Source organism: Taudactylus pleione, unplaced genomic scaffold (genome assembly GCF_031769625.1).
Source record: "Taudactylus pleione unplaced genomic scaffold, aTauple2 ptg000177l, whole genome shotgun sequence".
Lineage (NCBI taxonomy): Eukaryota > Metazoa > Chordata > Amphibia > Anura > Myobatrachidae > Taudactylus > Taudactylus pleione.
Window position 1 is genome coordinate 807,080 of NW_028284579.1, and position 19,813 is coordinate 826,892.

Sequence of the window (19,813 nt, forward strand, 5' to 3'; positions counted from 1 at the left end):
ATTAGATTGGCATTATGACCCTATCCAGTGGTAATTTCATTGGGCCTGATTCAGAGATGGATACAATGCCTAAGTTTACGCAGTTGAACGATTATCGGTGGTCTGCGCATGTGTGAAGTTTCTTCACCAATGTTACTCGCAGTGCAAAGTGATTGGCAGGTACCGTTTGTGGGCGGCAATGGACGAGTGGCGACTCAAACGCAGACATGGTGTGAACATTATTGGGGCGTGTCTCTGTTTTCGAATGTTATCCCGTACACAGTCTAAATGGCTCCAGCGTCACAGTTGCTCCTGTGGCCAGGCATTAGCTGAAGCTTAGCGCAGCCTGACCAGGTCCTGGTCACTTGCGAGGCCAGGATTCACAGACTCTGGCCTCGTCTCTCCCAGGAAAATGGAAACAACGCGCCCACATTTCTAGGAATGTTGGTCAGCCTCGCCCCCTCTCCGCCCCCCAAACACATGCTGCGGCTTGGGAGGGGTCTGTGAGCGAGATTGCTAGACACCAAATCATTGGAGATGTGCGCTAACCATCGGGTTAGTGTACAGCTCTGGATCAGGCCATTTGTGCGCAGTCGCTTGGATTTGCAAAGCAGTCAGTGGGAATCTCAATAGAAATCCCGGCAACTGCGACATTTGCATATTTCCGCAGAGCCACTACGTACAAATGTGCAGCTGCGTTGGCATTACTGTACATCCCTGAATCAGGTCCATTGTGAGGAAAGTTAATGCACATATATCTAATGAATATTCATAAATTTACTTGCCCGTCAGCAAGTCATCCCTGAAAATCTATCTCAGATGCTTGAAGCCATACTTGATTTGTGGCAGTAATATATCCAGTGTCCAGTCTCCATATATCAGATCCTTAATGTGAAACAACTAAGTCAGAGATAAATTCTTAACATTTTTCAGCTCCATGATCAACAATAGCTCCGTATCACAGTACACTTGTCCTTCGTTCTATTACAATGTATAAACCCTAGCACATAGGATAGCGCTACACTGATTAAATGGTTCTAGTCACAAGTGTGTTTTTGCAGGTAGAAATGGCAGAAGGTAAAATCTGTGTGTGCTGTGAAGAAGCTCAGGCTAACAAGTGTTTGGAGAAAGAAAATGTTCTGAAGCTGTTCATGATCCATTCCTGCAATGCAGTTCATCTCTTACTCAAGGTACCCTTAGTGGACAAGTAGAATTAATGCACAACTTGTATTGCTTTAAAGAACCACTAAACAAATAATGTGGGATACAAATCATGCCTTAGGGCCTGATTCACTACGGATCGCTATTGCGATCGCAGCTGCGATTACGCACACAGTTCTGCTGTGAAAATATGCTAATGTTTGCAACTGCTCAGCCAGCATAGAGACGCCCACTACCACTTACACACATCCGTAATACCGCGCAGTCCTGCGTATACATCGGTAACATCGGCCCCTCGCGCACAATTACAGCAGGTCTGACCTGTCTCAGAAATTGCGAGCCTCATCGCACGCAGTGAGTACTCAAGCTGTGTGTGTTGTCACAGTGTCTAATTAATGCACACCCATGTAACGGCGTTCAAACAGACGGGCACCCCATGCGTTTCTCCAACCACTCCCTCGTCATCAACCCCAAACGCTGACATCCCGTTACTCACTCTGTGATGGCAGTGTGTGGGTATTCACGATAATCTAGCAATATTTCCTACTATTTTTCATGTTTGTCTCATCATCCTTGTGAGTGGACAATGCAAATTATCGTTCCTTGTGCCTGAAAATTGTCAGGCTTTTAAAATAAGTTATATAGTATGTAACGCCAAATGTGTGCTCCACAAAATGTTCTGGGGCGATGTTGTCACCATGAATGCCTGTTCACATTTCGTGGGAGTACCCCAAGATTACCACTTATTGATAAACTGTAATTAAGGTTTCAAAAAGCATTGGAGAGTTTACTTGAGAGTTCTATTTTTGGCTCTTCAACGTTGAAGACAATTATCCTGGTGTTCTGGGCTTATGGAATCACCAGTGTATATTCTTTTTGTGAGCTGCAGATAACCTTACCCCCCCACCACCATCCCTTCCCTTTTCCCTGTTGTCTGTCATTGCTGTTAATGAGGCTTTCAATACCACACTTGGTTTATATTTGTGTTTGTTGCCATTTCAAATGTTTATTAAAATATGGAAATTGTACAAGTGTTTCATTTCATTCACTGTCTTCCTACTGTTATCAGTCTGTATACACTTAATAAATAAAGATTGTACAAAAAAAATAAAATGCTAACTGTACAGGTTGCGGGAGTAAATAGGCCTATTTTCATTTCATGAGTGTAAAAGAAAGATGTGTGTATTGATTTGAACTTAAGAAAAACCTAATTTTGCCTGTAGTCTAATTTGCTTTGACATACCGCCTGATTCAGACCCGGACGCAAATGCCGATTGAGAGATGGTTAGCCATTGAGCATGCGTGAAAGCAGCACTGTGTACATGCAGCGATTGAATTGCGATTATGTTCGCACAGTGAGTGACAGGCAGTCCACATTTGGGGGAGGTAACGGGGTGGTTAGAAAAGTGCAATAGTGTCAGACTATTTAAACACTGTTTTCTGGGCGTTCATAAATTAGCCACTGCATCCTTGCTCGCATGCGGGAGAGCCGTCTGCATGTCTGGAGATCTGTTATGTGATTTTCCTCTCCGGCTACAGTGTACTGCGTGTAAAGTACCGTTAGCGGAGGGGGAGGGTAGCGCGGAGGGCCTCTGCCGGCAGTGTTTGTCTATGGCGCGGCCTATTACGGTTACAGCACCGGTACAGGAGCCGCCCTGGGCTTGTTTCGCTCAGGCGCTAACAGCCTTAGTGGGCCAGTTAGCTCCGCAGCCCGCGTTTACGCCGATGGGTTTGTCCCAGCAGTCAGTGGTGTCGTCACCCATGCAGGGTTTCCCACGACAATTGGTGGTACCCCACAGTCTCCCTATTTCCCCGCTCCCGGTTTCTCAGGAGCCGGCGTGGGTTAACTCCCTGACGAGTTCTGTACAGCACTTGTCGGATGTGTTGCAAGGGGAGTCTGTGATGCGGCCACATAAACGGCCGGTGGCGTCTCTGTCGGCTCCTTATGAGGATGACGAGGGGACGTCTGGGGAGATTCTGGATCCTTACAATCAGGAACCTCTCCATACTAAGGACGCTGACGCTAAGTCCAAGGTATATATTCCTGGACTTATTCGGGCAGTCCGCACAGCCTTGGTGATTGAGGACGAAGTTCCCCCAGCGGCTAAATCCAAGTATGCCTTTTTTAAAGATGTGAAGGGCGATGCCACAGTCTTTCCTCTTTCGGGTCAGTTAGTGGACCATTTAGAGGAGGCGTGGAAACAGCCTGGCAAAAGATACCAGCCGCAGAGGCGCCTGGCAGTGGCTTATCCGTTCGCGGATAATTATTTTGTAAAGTGGGAATCCCCTCCACAGGTGGATTCTCACGTGACCCGTCTTGTCCGTAGTGCCACATTGCCGATGCCATCCATGTCCTCCCTTAAGGATGCTACGGACCACAAGGTGGAGATCTGCCTGAAGTCCGCTTATTCCCTTGCGAGGGGGCTGCACGGCCGGCTATGGCCATTTGCTGGGTTGCCAGAGCAATGGAGCGCTGGGCGGATTCATTAGAGGCGTCTTTTGATTCCAACTGTCCGGCCGAACAGGCGGAGTTAATTGGTAATCTCCGTGATTCGGCCACTTATATCAACGAGGCGGCCTTGGACATTAGTACTCTGGTGTCTAGAATTTCTTCAGCAGCGGTGGCTGCTCGTCGCACCTTGTGGCTGCGATCCTGGAAGGCGGACGCAGATTCCAAAAAGGGTTTGGAGGCGTTGCCCTTTTTTTCCCGGAGAAGTTCTCTTCGGTCCGGATCTGGACAAGATTGTGGCCACGCTGACGGCAGCCAAATCGGCTTGTCTCCCGTTGGCCGCTGCTCCTTCTGGTTCTGGACCATCGTCCTTTCGGTCTTATAGGGCCCAGGGCAGGCCCAAACCACAGTCTTTTCCTCGACAGGCTGGCCCTAAGAAATCGGCCAAGCCCCGGAAGCAGGCATGGAGTACCAGACGTCCGGCCCCTAAGCCAGATGACAAGCCTGCAGCCTGACGGTCCGGGCCTCCCTTTGGGGGATCCCAAAGTGGGAGGCCGCCTGCTGCAGTTCGCCCAGTGTTGGTCGGTCACTACGACAGACACTTGGGTTCTGGAGGTGGTCTCCCACGGGTACGCCCTCTCTTTCCGGCACAGACCCCCGGCTCGATTCTTCACCACGGGTCTACCATCAGACCGGAACAAGGCTACGGAGCTGCGGAAGGTATTGCACACTATGCTCCAGGCTGGAGTTATAGTGCCTGTTCCATTCTCCCAGAGGGGCCAGGGTTTCTATTCAAATCTTTTTTTTTTACAGAAACCCAATGGGTCGTATCGTCCGATTCTCAACCTCAAAGCTCTCAACAAGTCTTTGCGGGTACCGAAGTTTCGGATGGAGACCCTACGGTCCATCATTCTGGCGCTGGAACCTGGGGACTACATGGTGTCATTGGACATACAGGACGCTTACCTGCATGTCCCTATTCTTTTGCGCCATCAACAGTTCCTCAGGTTTGCAATCCGCAGCGACCACTTCCAGTTTCGGGCGTTACCTTTTGGCCTGGCGACAGCACCACGTGTGTTCACCAAGGTGATGGCGGTCATGGCGGCTTCTCTGCGGCTGCAGGGAGTCCGCATGTTGCCGTACTTGGACGACCTTTTTTTGGTGGCAGGATCTCCAGAGCTCCTTCTACGCCACTTGGACCTGACCATTGCGCTACTGCAACGGCACGGCTGGATAATCAACTGCAGAAGTCCACTCTAATCCCGTCTCGGCGGATTCTGCACCTCGGAGCCTTATTGGACTCGGAACAGCAAAGGATCTTCGTGACGGGGGAAAAGATCTCTGCTTTACAGTCGAGGGTGCGCAGTTGTCTGCACAGCCGCCGGGTGTCTCTACACTCGGCTATGAGGTTACTGGGCTCCATGGTGTCGGTGTTTGACATGGTGGAATATGCCCAGTTTCACTCCAGACCTCTGCAGCACCTGATCCTGTCCAAGTGGAACGGGCTGCCTCAGTCTCTGAAGTCCCAGACGATTGTGCTCACCCCGGAGGTTCGCCTGTCCCTTGCCTGGTGGTTACAGACGACCCATCTCAGCAAGGGACGTCCGTTCTGGGTTCCAAATTGGGTCCTGTTGACAACGGACGCCAGTCTTCGGGGCTGGGGAGCAATTTCGGGTCCACACTTGTTCCAGGGCAGGTGGACGCCGACAGAAGCGGAGCTTCCAATCAGTATCTTGGAACTCCGTGCGGTCTTCAATGCTCTCCAGCAGGCACATCGGGTTCTCCAGGGTCGTCCGGTACAGGTCCAGTCGGACAACGCTACCACCGTGGCCTACATAAACAGGCAAGGAGGAACCCGAAGTCGGGCGGCTCTCGTGGACGTCTCTCGGATCCTGGTATGGGCGGAGCGCAATCTTCCGGCCATATCAGCGGTCTTCATCCCGGGAGTGCTAAATTGGGAGGCGGATTTTCTAAGTCGCCAGGACGTTCATCCGGGGGAATGGTCCCTGCACCCGGACGTTTTTCAACTGCTGGTGGACAGATGGGGTCTTCCAGAGATCGACCTCATGGCGTCCCGGCACAACAACAAGTTGCCGGTGTACGGGTCTGGCACAAGAGACGAAGGGGCGTCTCTGGTGGATGCTCTGTCCGTCCGGTGGACGTTCCGGTTCGCATACCTGTTCCCTCCGGTCTCCCTTCTTCCACGGGTAATCCGTAAAATCAAACAGGAAGGAGGTGTTTCTGAATTAGGGGCTCTTTCTTGTAGACCCCCTTTCTTGGTTTTTTATGGGAACAGGGCAGTGCTCCGCACTCGGCCCGAGTTTCTTCCCAAAGTGGTTTCCCAGTTTCATGTTAACGAGGAAATCGTTGTTCCGGCCTTTAACTCACCTGGTCTTTCCGTGGGTGAGGCCTCTTTGGATGTAGTGCAGGCTTTAAGGACTTATGTTGACCGCACTTCTTCGTTTAGGAAGTCGGACGCCTTGTTTGTCCTCTATGGCTTCCGTAAAAAGGGTTGGCCTGCTTCAAAGCAAACTTTGGCAGCCTGGATCCGTATGGCTATTTCTGAAGCTTATCTTCATGAAGGCCTGCCGGTTCCTCCTTCTGTGAAGGCTCATTCCACTAGGTCTGTGGGTCCTTCGTGGGCAGCTCGATGTGGTGCCTCTGCAGTCCAGATCTGCAAGGCTGCTACGTGGTCCTCTGTCCATACCTTCGTGAGGTATTACAGGTTTGACACCTTCGCCTCTCAGGATGCTTCCTTCGGGCAGCGGATTCTCCTTTCAGCACAGGAGCGTCCCCACCCTTAATGGATACTGCTTTGGGACATCCCCAAGGTATCCTGTGGATACCCTATGGACCCTGAAGTAGAAAATATGAGATATGGTAAGAACTTACCCTTGTTATCTCTATTTCTACGAATTCCATAGGGTTCCACAGGACTCCCGCCCTGTCGCACCTGTGCTGCAGATGGGCTTTGCTCTGGTCACCGGTTTTTCCGTCTCCCTCTGGTGAGAATGTGATTCTTGTGCGTGTCCAGATCTTTTTTCTCTCTCTTCCTTCTCCTCCTCCGGCCTATGGCTTGGTAACTAACTGAGGTGCCTTGGCTCGGGGGCGGGGTATAGGAGGGGAACCCTAGTGCATACTGGGAGGCTGAAAGCTTAACTCTATGGTGCCCGATGACTGACGTCACACCTATACCCCAAGGTATCCTGTGGAACCCTATGGACTTCGTAGAAATAGAGATAACAAGGGTAAGTTCTTACCATATCTCATATTTTTCCATGGTGCATTTTAAAGTCAAATTCCATTCAACTTAGCCCTTAAATGCTCTCTTATATAATATCACTCGATTTACAATAAAGACACTGAGGGCCTGATTTAGCAGGAACCGTATATGCATTGCTGAATGCAGATTCCTGATTACCGGGAATTTGAGCATGTGCAGGACCCCGTATGTCTCTGCCTGATTGACAGGCGGAGGCATTTACGGGGCATTGCAGGGGCTGGGACATCCTGCTTTCCCGGGATTGGCAAGGCCAGGAGCTTCGTAAGCTGAGGCTTACTCAGCTGGCCGACGCCGTCCAACATCGCAACATATGGTCTTGATGGTTATCCCAAGCTGCAACCTCAGTCGCGTCGCTGGGATCGCAAATGCAGCAGGGTGTCAGACACCTTCTACGGCATTTGCATTTTAGCAAGGATAGAATTGCAAAGCTGCTTGTGTGCTGCATAGCAATTCCATCCTCTGCTGAATCACGCCCAGAGTCTTATTGTGTTATATTTCCCATATAAAATATTTCACCTTAGTTTTGTGAATCTCTTTAGTAATATGTAACTGTTAATTCTTTCATTTTTAAAGTATCAAATAACACCTTCAATTAACACTGAACACATTAGGCTAAATGTACAGGGTTTTTTTTTAAAGCTGATGTTTTTCAGTGGTTTGGCCCAGTGGTATTTAAAATGGCAATAATATTGAGTGCAAAACCATAGCTTTGAAAAAGGCCACTTAGTAAATATAGTCCTCCATTTTTTTCATATAAGTATATTTTCATCTAATAAAGTTATGTTCTTGGTCTTCAGACCGTCAAACATAAAACACTTTTAGACTAGAAAATGGGAAATTATATTTTCCATGATCAATTGGATTATCATCTATAAACATTCCATTCCAATTAACTTTTTAGACTTTGTTGCTTTACAATAAATGTGGGTTAAATGTTGATTACATATGGCCTTAAAACACATTTGTATTTGCAATATAATTTCAAGTTAACATCAACTGAACAACATATTTTATTTTGTCTTTAGAAAGTGTTCTTCGCCCTATGTGCCCTAAATGCCTTGACAACCACTGTGTGCCTAGTAGCAGCTGCCTTGCGGTATCTGCAGCTCTTGACCACTAGAAGACCCTGCACAGTAAGTGAGTGGAAAGTTTACTAACCTATTGTACTCTATATTATATTGTACTGTATATATATATATTAAAATCTACTGCTAATAAAAATGATGTATTTCTCCCCTGCCTGTCATGTCTGACCTTGTGTAGAGAAGGAGGATATCAGTGTAAGTGATAGGCTGGGAGTGCGTCACTGCGCTGTGATGTCATCATACAGTGAATTACAGGGAATAGACTACTCAGTGGTGAGGGGATATATTCATTACAGAGTGGTAGGTGAGTAGCGGGGGATTGGTTTACACGCAGTGGCCAGACTCACTTCCACAGTGATCTCTCTATCCTCATCTGGCACGCAAATAGTGAGTTTTAGCACACAGCCAATGTGCATGAGCGAATTTACACATATTTGCAAATCTCTGACCGATTCTGAGTCAGACGGATCTTTGTGGATCTCGCTTTGCATGAAATAAGAGTTTCGGGGCAGAAACTGAGTGCAGACAATACAATTGCACAAAACGGTTCTGCCTTGTGGGAAAGCCATGGGTACGCTATCTGAGTCATGTGTACAGAGAAGGGAAGCCTACTTCTGATGGATCTCTTGCACTTAGCATCCGCTGGTGTCAGTGCAGATACTAATTATGACGACTGTGGTTATAGATGGAAAAACGGGGCAGAGTTGCACAGATCCTTGCATTGGCCCTACGGTAAGTGGCATTAGCATAAGGTAGTAAATCAGGCTTATGCGACATCATGCACACACAGCCACTTTGTGTCCGATTCAGAATCAGCCCATTTGCGTGCAGAGATATTCTTCCGCATGCTGAGTTGTACGCTTGGTTTCATAGCTGTCAGTGCACTAGGTACAAAAGAACACTATGAAAACAGGCGCATTTACATGTACTCAGGACTCTGCATAGTCCACACTAGGGATGAGCGTTTTCGGATTTACTCGGATTTACTCGGTTCTCAAAGCGACATTTTATTGGTTATCGGCTATCACGTGTTTTGGAGAGCCAATAAAATAAATCCGAACTTGCGGTAAAGTGGCGATAAGAACCGAGTAAATCCGAACCCGCTCATCCCTAGTCCACATCCTCTCTGATAATAACCCTATGTTACAGTCCAGTAACTCTTGTTCACACTCAAGTGTAGATGCGTTCAATTTGCATATGCCTCTACATTGCCCATATTGTTGTGTATACTTGGTTTCAGGGCATTCACAGCGTATAAACATGCAAAATACCCTCAACAAAAGGACTTGCGTTCAACTCTGCACTAGCCTCTTTATCTTTGGTTTTCTATTATATATATTTATTTCCATTCAGGCTGTAAACTATGATGCTTCTACTCCATGTTATTGTAACCTCAGAGACTAATTCTGCATAGAACTATAATGCAAATGGTGAAATTCACCGTGATAGACTCTGCAGCGCTGTGTTAAATGTTTAAATCTAATATTATGTAGCAGATCACTATACACATAAACCACATAAAAAAATCAAAGAGAAAGAATCATGTGTCCATAAAGTCAAAAAAATGTTCCTTGTAATGAACAATAGTGAAAGGTATTCTTTATAAACAACACTACATAGCGTCTGATGATGTTTTATGGATACTATCCGAATGGGTGGTAACTTCTGTATACCACTTTAACGTTATCCTGGATGGTTTTATAGTCACAAAAACAACGTGAGACTCTGTTCCTTAAAACAATATTCTATAGAGCTATGCCTTGAAAAAGACCCATACAGGGTAGAAACGCGTTGGTAAGCTGATTTGGAGACGGAGATTCTAATTACATTAGCCATTGCAGTTACGCGGGATTAGGAGAACCCAGCCGACAGGGGGCAGATGTTTGCTGGATGCCGGAGCAGTTTAGAACCCACACGCTTAGACGGTAATACACAGCGCATGAGCCGCGGGTGAGAGCCGAGAACAGCACGTCGGAGATAGTGGGGAGAGCAGACAGGTACCGGGTGAGAGCCGAACCCTGAATATCATCTACTGCCCAGAGGATCTACCAATCTGACATCATCAGGTGATATAGGATTTCCTCTGGGATATCCCTACTATCGTAGACGGAGCTCATAACGCTGCTATTCGGTGGGTCCCTGCAGGTCCGGTAAGCTACTCCAAGTCCTGTCGTACACGGAGCTAACATCATTGAATGACATTAGTGTATTTTGAAAGAGATATACTCTTTCTAAAGAAGATCTATTTTGGAATCTGTTTTTTGTTTTTACTGTGACTGTGTTTGAAGTTTTATTAAAAGTATTTGTTTTGGGAGAACATCGACACTTTTAAAATCTTTGTCTTGGGTGAACTGCAATCATTCGATTCACCTGCTAGAATATTGTTTTAAGGAACAGAGTCTCACGTTGTTTTTGTGACTATAAAACCATCCAGGATAACGTTAAAGTGGTATACAGAAGTTACCACCCATTCGGATAGTATCCATAAAACATCATCAGACGCTATGTAGTGTTGTTTATAAAGAATACCTTTCACTATTGTTCATTACAAGGAACATTTTTTTGACTTTATGGACACATGATTCTTTCTCTTTGATTTTTTTATGTGGTTTATGTGTATAGTGATCTGCTACATAATATTAGATTTAAACATTTAACACAGCGCTGCAGAGTCTATCACGGTGAATTTCACCATTTGCATTATAGTCATTATTCACACCCAGCTGACGGGTGTTAGTGCTAGATGCAGCAGCAGTGTGAAGCGCTCTATTGATTATTCTTTGTACATTTTCCATTGTAATTCTGCATAGAATTCCCTCTGACTCCTACTGACAACTTCCACATGTGCCTTGCTCTGATTGGTCTTGCATAGAGAATACAATCTGCTAGGGACCTGATTGATGTCTCTCACCCTTCTTAGATAGGTATTACAACATAGACATGTTAATCATAAACATATTACTTATTTACATAGAAATAATACATGCTCTCTATGCAAGAGATGCAGAGGGTTAAAGGTTTGCCTTGGGCTCTTAGTGCCCAAGCTCCAGTCGGGAGAGTAATCGTAAACAGATCAGCTAGGCCGTAGCTAGGGTAGTGCGGCCGATGCCATCGCACAGGGCACCACAGATCAGGGAGCGCTGTTTGGGCCTGTAAAATTTCTGTTTATTATCATTCTTGCTTGTAGCTTCCTCTTATTTCATCCCCAGCATCTCCTGGCCTCTCCTATCTCTTCCCTGGCCCTTCCCCATGACGCCATTCCCCTTTTTTGGGTGCATTATGTCCCTTTGAAAAATGAGGGGGCGACAATGCTCTTTCAGGCACAGGGCACCAAAAAGTCTAGTTACGGCTCTGCAGATCAGTATATACAAATACACAGCAATAAAGAATTGTGTATTAGCAGAGACCAGAAATGAGTAAAGCCAAGACATTAGCATCCAGACCAGAGCAATATTATAGGGAAAAATGGGCAACAAAACAGAACCCAGTAGAACACGCTCAGAAACAGCTTGCCCGGAGAGTACTACAAGTGTGCTCATTGTGTCTATCTGCTCTGGCCCAGGTTCTCTAACCCTCCCTCACCCACTTTTGTTTAATTGAGAAAAGGAAAACTCTGGCACCAGCTTCTAGTAATAACATAAAAATAAAATGTAGTGCAGCTGCCAAAGGAAAATGTATCACTCTCCCAACCCACAGGGGTATAAATAAACTGGAAACAAAGTAGGCTGCACACTAATTACACATATTAGCAAAAAAGCTTTCAGAATATTTCTTTAATAACCATTTATTAAAAGTACTCATTAAAATTATGTAAGTAGAATAATAAAAGGCAAAAATATATAACAATAGAAAACAACAAGTGGAGATTAGCTCTTAATTGATTTTATAGCTCTTATTTGATTTTAAAACGTGGTGCAGACAACATTAGCTAGAAGAAAAAACATTGAGAGTAGCTCAGTGTCAGATATTAAGGACATTTCAATCTCAGGGGTCTATTTACTAAACAGTGTTAGGGGAAGTGAAGAGTGAAAAGTGATAAGGTACCAGCCAATCAGCTCCCAACTGTCATTTTTCAAACACAGCCTGTTAGATGACAGTTAGGAGCTGATTGGCTGGCACCTTATCACTTTTCACTTCTCCTAACACTGCTTAGTATATAAGTCATCTTATGGAGAGAAAATGCAACAGTAGCGCAATCCCTCATTATGGGACTCCCACAAAAGTCCCTGTGCCCAGAAACTGTGCTAACTCTTTAGTTGGGTACACACCTGGCTGACCCACCGACCTATGTTACGATTGGTAGGTGCATACACACTTATCAATTGTTTGGCCGATGTGTGCGGCCAGCAGAGTCATTTGAATATGCCCAGACAACAAGATGAAACAATCTGCTAGATATCTAGTCATATTCTATGTTTCTATATATCGTCATTGGCTGTGCTGCAGTTCTGATCAGATATGTCTGTGAACGACGAAGTTCACAGACATATCTGTGTCTAATGATGGAACAATATATAGTTAATGATGGAACAATATATAGTTTGACGCTAGATCGAACAAAATATTGTTCAAGTGTATACCCAGCATTAGGTATACTCTCCTTATGTAAGCATTCTGATAAGTCAGTGGACGGGATGTATCAAACCTTGGAGGGAGAAAGTTGAGCAATTGCCCAAAGCAATCAATCAAGTTCAGTCATTCAAAGACTGTGCTACATAAATAACAGCTAGAAGGTGATAGGCTGCTACAGGCCACTTCTCCACTTTATCTCTCTCCACAGCTTGATACATCTCCCTCTGTATGATCAGATAATAGAGCTAAAGCTTTAAAACCACACTTTTATCTGATTGACCAGGCCGATTGACCACCGAGTTTGTGTAAAACTCTGAATCAGGTTCATCATTCAAATGTGTACACACCTACTTCTTTGCAAATGTTTCCATTGTACATCTAAGGCCTCCAGCCACTGTGTTCTGCCTAAAGCTGGGTACACACCGACAGATATTTTGGCCGATCACTTGATCGGCCAATGTATCTGCTGCCCATCGGGCAGTGTGTACCCGCGATATGTCGGTGAACATATCGCATTGACTGTGCTGCACGGCCGATGGACAGATATGTCTGCAAACATATCTGTCCATCGGCATGTGTTTACGGGCGGCCAGCAGACCGCCCATACACACAGAGCGGCAGCCGCGCGGAGGGGGGTGGGACACGCTCCTCGCCCACCGGGACATGCCCCCTGGTTGCCGGGACCTGCGGGCAGGCACAGATGATGGTTTTTCAGTGTGTACGAATAACCATCATCTGCAGATATATCTGTATAGTGTGTACCCACCTTTAGTCTAATCTGAGTGTACCCTCCTATCCCTGTGTTATTCCTACATATGTGTACACTCTTTTTTGTAGGATTAGAAAAAGTTTGGAAAAGGGACTTTGATACATGAACCCCTTACTTTCATTGGGGATTATCTGGCCATCAGGAAATGTGTAACTATTTACTAGACATGAAGAACTTCCAGTGCAAGTCCAAATTAATATAGGAGAACAGTCTTTCAAGCAGTGGTGTATTTTATGTCTATATATGACACTGCTGCCATTTCATACTATATGATAGCGCAGCATTCCCAGATTATGATATATGTCCGGATTAAGATGAGAATAGATTGGTGAGAGGGGGAAGGGACTTCCATTTGGAAGATAGCTCACATGTAACAGCTTAGACTCAACATTTTATTTTTATTTATTCTCATTACATAAAGAGATCTGTAAATATAAAGCTCAATATTCCACTTTCCATTCTAATGATTTACTCTGTAATCAGTTATATTGAACATCTTATTCTCCCTGAATTGCTAGGATGAGTCCCAAGTGTCTGGAGAAGAGGCAGAAGAGCCAGATCGGGAGCCAGACCCTGAAGATTTTGTTCCACCTGCTCCTCCCCCTTCGTATTTTTCAACTTTCTATTCTTGCACTCCAAGAATGAATCATAGGTAATTGATAACTGGCTTGTAAATCTAATGTTACACAGTAATTCAGCATGTAACGTAATTTCATCATTTATTTATTATTAGATTAGAGCGAAGTAACTCTTCTTTTCCAGGGAAAAAGGGGCAGTTCAAACAGTGCAGAGTCATTTTTTAATATAGGTGATGAATAGCCAAAGTCATAGCACTGGGTGATCAACGTCTGTGTTACATACTGACACAATGCTGTTTACATAACTGTTCCCAGTTTCCAATGTTGGGACAACAAGAGATACAGCTTTAAAAATCTGTGATTATTCTGTGTTATCAACCACGGTGCAGCTACTGACTGATCACTAGTGTGGTCACCCCCACCCACAATAAACATAGGGCCTGATTCAGAGCCGGACGCAATTAGCGCTCGCTCGTCCAGAAAATAGGGGTGGCTATTCTAATGAACCGTTCGCTCTTTGCGGTCTGTTCACGCCTCTAGGTCTGAACGAGCTAACAAAACTTGCGGTCGTTTTTTGGAAAACTACACCCCCTGGCCGCTCGCATCCTACGTCATGTCCGCTATTTATTAGATTAATCGAGTATATCGACCAGGGTATGAACTGCTCGCTATTCTTGTGGTTGGTTTTTGCTACCACAATCTTGCGAGCAGTTCTGGCTATAGAATAACCCAGTGACGTGGTCAATGACGCTGCTGTTTTAATTATGCACACCCATAAAACGCCCGTTTTGACCTTTAAGCACGCCTGCGTTCGGATCTCCACTCCCCGTTTTCAAGCACCTTCCCCTGTTACCACCCACATACGCCTCTTTCAGTCACTCAAATTTTCAGGCATTCGGTATTTTGCGAGCACATGAATTTCGGCCGCACTGACTGGTTCGCGCATGCGTATAACGATCCGTACGCATGCGCAGTTGGGCAAACATCGCTCGGAGCGAACGAGCGGCCGCTTACGAGCGGCTCTGAATCAGGCCCATAGAACAAACAAACGTGATGCAGCTCGTCCAAATTAAGGTGCAGAGAAAATCAGTCATAAATTTCCAAATGTAGCTTTGATGTAGTATTCCCTCCATGGAAAGGCGCATATCCACACGATTAAAATAAACGATTGAACGATAACGACATCGTTATCGTTCAATCATTCATTAATCGTGCAGTAATTATGCCGGCAACGACCAGCGATGTGCGCTCCAGCTGGTCGTTGTTGGCATCTGTCATCGCCTGAACATGCAGGCCAACCTGACGTGGTCATCAGGTTGTGCATGTTCGGGGATGAGGGAGGGTTCCGGCACTGAACGACATATCGTTCAGTGTGGGCACATTGGACGTCATTCAGACCTGCTCGCAAGCACTATGCGCTCGCAAGCGGGTTGATGGTGAGGCCCTGCTCACGCCTCTCGCCCCGTTTTGTAGGCGGGGAGGGGGGATGGCCGGACAAACGGAGGCGTTCCTGAAGGAACACCTGCCGTTTGTAGGCAGCCTTACTGACATCAGCAGTGATGTCAGTAGGTAGCTTCCTGCTCTGTTAGAGCAAGAAGCTACCTGGGGCTTGTGGGAGACGAAACCCGACCCCAAGGGTCTTGTCGCAAGTAGCGATGGTCTCGACCATCGCGACCATCACCTGGTCACTCGCTAAAGCTGTGGGTGGTCACCCACAGCTTAGCGAGCGGCCAGGAGGCCGGCTTTTAAAGAAGAAGAGGCCGCCCTCATTTTGCGAGCGGTTCTGAATGAGGTCCATTGTCCACTGCACAATATACAAAACGATTGAACGATAACGATATTGTTATCTTTCAATCCTTCTTTCATCGTGTTTTGGATATGCACCTTAAGTCACCTCAAAGGAAAGAACAAAAATACATCCAACATGTAGATAAAGAAGACTCCCATTGGCGGAATAATTCAGGAACTACTCACAAAGTAAATTTTTGTATCAATGCATATATGTGGTCTTTCTGTACGGAATCGGTATGAAATACCGCCGGCCGCATGGCCGACGGTTCTATTCCCGGCAGCGCCTGGCCGACAAAAGCAGAGTTCCCGGCAGCGGAAGCCCGACAGCGCTGGAAATCCCGATCGTCGCTAAGGTCAGTATAAACTAACCTAACCCTCCTTAGGGGTGCCTAACCCTAACCTCCCCCTCAAGTGCCTAACCCTAATCCCCCCTCTAAGTGCCTGAACCCCCCCCTTCCCCGCTGCCTAAACCTAAGTCCCTCGGGGGGTGCCTAACCCTAAGTCCCCCCCCGAGGGTGCCTAACCCTAACCCTCCCTCCCCGTAGCCTAACCCTAAGTCCCCCCCGGATGCCCTAAACCTAACCCTACCCCCCTCACGGCTGTCCGCTCACGACGCCCAGCATCCCTTCGATCGGGATGCCGGGCGCCTGTCTCCCGGCATCGGTGAAATGACGGGCGTCTAAATATAGACGCCCGGCATTTCACCCTCGCCGGGATATGACAGTCGGGAAGCTGGCTGTCAGTATTAAGGCAGCCAGTTTCACGATTGTATACCTTCTGTTCACACTCCCACTATCTAATGGTGGATTTGTTTTGTTTTAATTGTATCGATAATGTGATATTTCATGCTTTATTAAACAGTTATACACTATGAGGAACTACTCCTTGTATTTTGTTTGCAGAAACTAAATTTTTTAAAGATAAAGGAGAACTCTTCCTAGAAAGATCACATATATGCATCAATACAAGTAGTTATTTTGTCAGCAGTTCCTGAATTATTTGGGACTGATTTCCTCTGCACCTTAATTTCAACGCTCTGGGCCCCATTTAACAATGATGCATAACTTCTGTAGAACTCACTAAATGGTTTGTGTCATCCTTTCTGTGTTTAACAAACAGCTGTAATCATCGATCACCGCTGTCTGTCACAGTATCGCTCTCCCCATGTTTAGGAAACAGCCGGCAATGAGGACCTGGCAGCATCCTTTCCAGGTTCAGCGAAGCCTTCCAGAAACTGCCGGGTCCCCGCCGAGTTAATCAGTAATGCATATGCGCAGACTGACTGTCACGCATGACAGAGTAGCTTGTCACTGACAGCGGTAGGCTGCCATCAGGTGAGCGGAGGATCCGCCAATGAGGACGACATCGCTGGGCCTCACTGGCGAGGTAAGTAATAATGAATACCAGTGGCATATTCGTTTGTATCATTGCGATACTACACAAAATCTGCCACTGGTATTTAGGATTGTGGTTAAATGGGGCCCTATGTATCACGTTTTGTTTGTTTCAAGAGATAAAACGCTGGAGGAGGAAATTCATCTACACAGCGTGTTATCCTGCCATGGATGCCCACAAGTCTTCTATATAGTGTAGGGGATATTGAGCAAAAATTACAGTTTACCCTTCAAGTAACTTTGATGTACAATACTAATAGATTAATTGTAAAGCTTTAATACGATTGGATAGGTCATTTATTATTTTTTACAGAACTTAAACCATTTTCAGATCTTTCCCCCATTGTGTCTTTTGTTGCCAATATGCTCTTGTTTTTCTTTAACAAGTCTTCATGGCTGTCCTTGCAAGTCTAGTTGTAAAGACTGATTAGAATACAGACTCATTTGGCCAGAAAAGCAATATAAGAGGATTGCTGTAGTGAAAGTTCAATTTGCTTTCCTATTAAGGCAGGAGCAGATGTTTGTGTAGTTTGAACATTTAATTAATTTTAATTGCTTCCATTGGCAAGGAGTACATTTACTTTTCATTTTTGGATCATTTAGCGACAAAGCCTTTGCTAATGCCTAAAACAGCCACTAAAACATATTCTAAATATAAATAACTTTCAAATTATTATTATTAAGATTACTAAAAGTCCAATAAATAACATTAAAAAAGCATTTATTAATATAATGAGAGTAGCATTCTAAATAGGCTGAGATATTTGAATTATCTTTTGTTTAATATATCTATGAATAATTATAGGGGGTAGATAGAGGAAGCACAGTATTTAATGTTATGCTGTAATGCTTATTGTGGTTAGTACATTGCTGTCTGTAGAGACTGTCTAGGTTGACTCTCCACTGGCAGCAGAAGTACATCACTCCCAATCCCAGCGTTTTGAATAACTGTAATAGGGACAACTAAGATTGGTATTACCAATGCACATTTTATCACTTTTGGAGAGCACAGCTCACCATATTTTAGTGTACAAATTATTGTACATACAAAAACATTGAATTTTGAAATCCAAAAGACTCTTCTTAAAGTCAACTAATATTTGTTTGGTTATTACGATAACCAAAATACTAAGAACATAGTTGCTTTATCAATACATCCTCTGTTTATAAATGATGCTTGTCTGCATATTAGCATTCACTAATGTTAGTGAGCAGGGGTTGTCACATTCATTATAAAGCAGAGGTAATGGAAAGCATGATCCTAAACATCAATAGAACAGTGCTACCTTTGTATACTGTAAGTTCATAAGTATAAGTGCTTACATGGCGTTATAGATTGCAAATAAATCTATCAAAATACAAATTTCTGAAGTTTCTCAGATTGCTTTATTGTGAGAATAAACCATGAAAACATTTTTAGTGTGATTGAAGATACACTAACATGACTGAAAACTGACCGTGCTTGTCTCCTGTTTCAGGATGATTGGTAATGAGGTGATTCCTCTTCCACACATCTATGGAACCAGGTTCAAAGGGATGGAAGTGTTTTGCCCTATGGAGCCTCCTCCTCCATATGAATCAGTGGTTGGCCAAAGTCATTTACTAGAGGTACCTGTAGATTAATGTAACCATACTTACTGCTGTTCCACACATATTTAATCATCCATTACCCTCTTATGCACACAGTCCAGATTCGGACTTGCTAACTGCTGCCTGTATTGTGGACCTCACTATCCTTACTACCTGCTTAGTGTGATTTTTTTCCCCTGTATTTGACACATGAGCATATGGCTGTTATATCTATGCGCCTTTTTCAAATACATTAGTCAAAATATTTTTGTCGTTATCATCACTGTATATGAACTAGCTATAAATTAGAATCCTATCATAGGCAAACGCAGGGGGGTCTCCGTGTGCCTGGAAACCCCCCTCTCCAGCACACACATGACCACAATAGAAATAGTAATATAATAGAGTTTTACTAGTGCTGCATGTTCTTCCCAGTATCACAAATGAAATAATTAGCACCACCTGTGGATCTTTTAACATGTATCAGCCAGTTATAAATAACCTGTGCACCAACTAGGAAATCTGGAAAACATGCACTATTAGGGATGCACTGCTCCTCCAGGCTGCCAGACTTGCTCCAATGGTCTGGAATGGTGCCCACATCTAATATAAAAACATTCAGCTTAGGTAGGATAGCCATAATGCCGCATCTAATGACTTACTGTGATCGCTGGTCCTGTATATGCTGGAATTATGACACACAATACACATTGTATGACGTATATTAAAGCTGGTTAAGTACTAATTCTGCCATCTTCATGGACTGGCCACACTCACTCTAAAGTCAAGCATTTGGAAACCCCCCTTTAGAAATCTTGCGTTTGCCACTGCCTATTATATTCTATACTGAAAAGCTTTATTAGAGGCATTCTTGTTACCTACTTGTTTTATCTTATGCTCACTATTCAACCTTGCCTAAAACGTTGAACACATTGGTTCACTAACTGCAGTACATTGAATAGAATGTCCTATTGCTTATATTTGTTAAACACATTGAAACTCTTTCATTAATATTCATAGGAAATAACTCCGGAAATCACAGACCTTGCAGCCAACACCACACCAAAACTACCCAGCATGCAGCTCATTCAAGGTAACTAATGGAATAAGGGCACTTCAGCCTTACATTTCAGATTATACGGTCTACTCTACTGTATTATAACAAATCGGTTAAAGTAATCAA

At 44.9% G+C, this 19,813-nt stretch overlaps 1 protein-coding gene across 2 annotated transcripts in view; it reads left to right on the plus strand.

Annotated features, from left to right (window-relative positions):
• The window catches only part of ENTREP1 (endosomal transmembrane epsin interactor 1), a 64,703-nt gene that overhangs the window by 30,228 nt on the left and 14,662 nt on the right, over nucleotides 1–19,813 (plus strand). For both annotated transcript variants that reach the window (XM_088475704.1, XM_088475706.1), the window contains exons 4-8: nucleotides 1,041–1,169; nucleotides 7,898–8,005; nucleotides 13,817–13,950; nucleotides 18,540–18,669; nucleotides 19,651–19,723. In XM_088475704.1, the coding sequence (XP_088331830.1) occupies nucleotides 1,041–1,169; nucleotides 7,898–8,005; nucleotides 13,817–13,950; nucleotides 18,540–18,669; nucleotides 19,651–19,723 (574 nt within the window). The remainder of the gene's footprint in view (nucleotides 1–1,040; nucleotides 1,170–7,897; nucleotides 8,006–13,816; nucleotides 13,951–18,539; nucleotides 18,670–19,650; nucleotides 19,724–19,813) is intronic.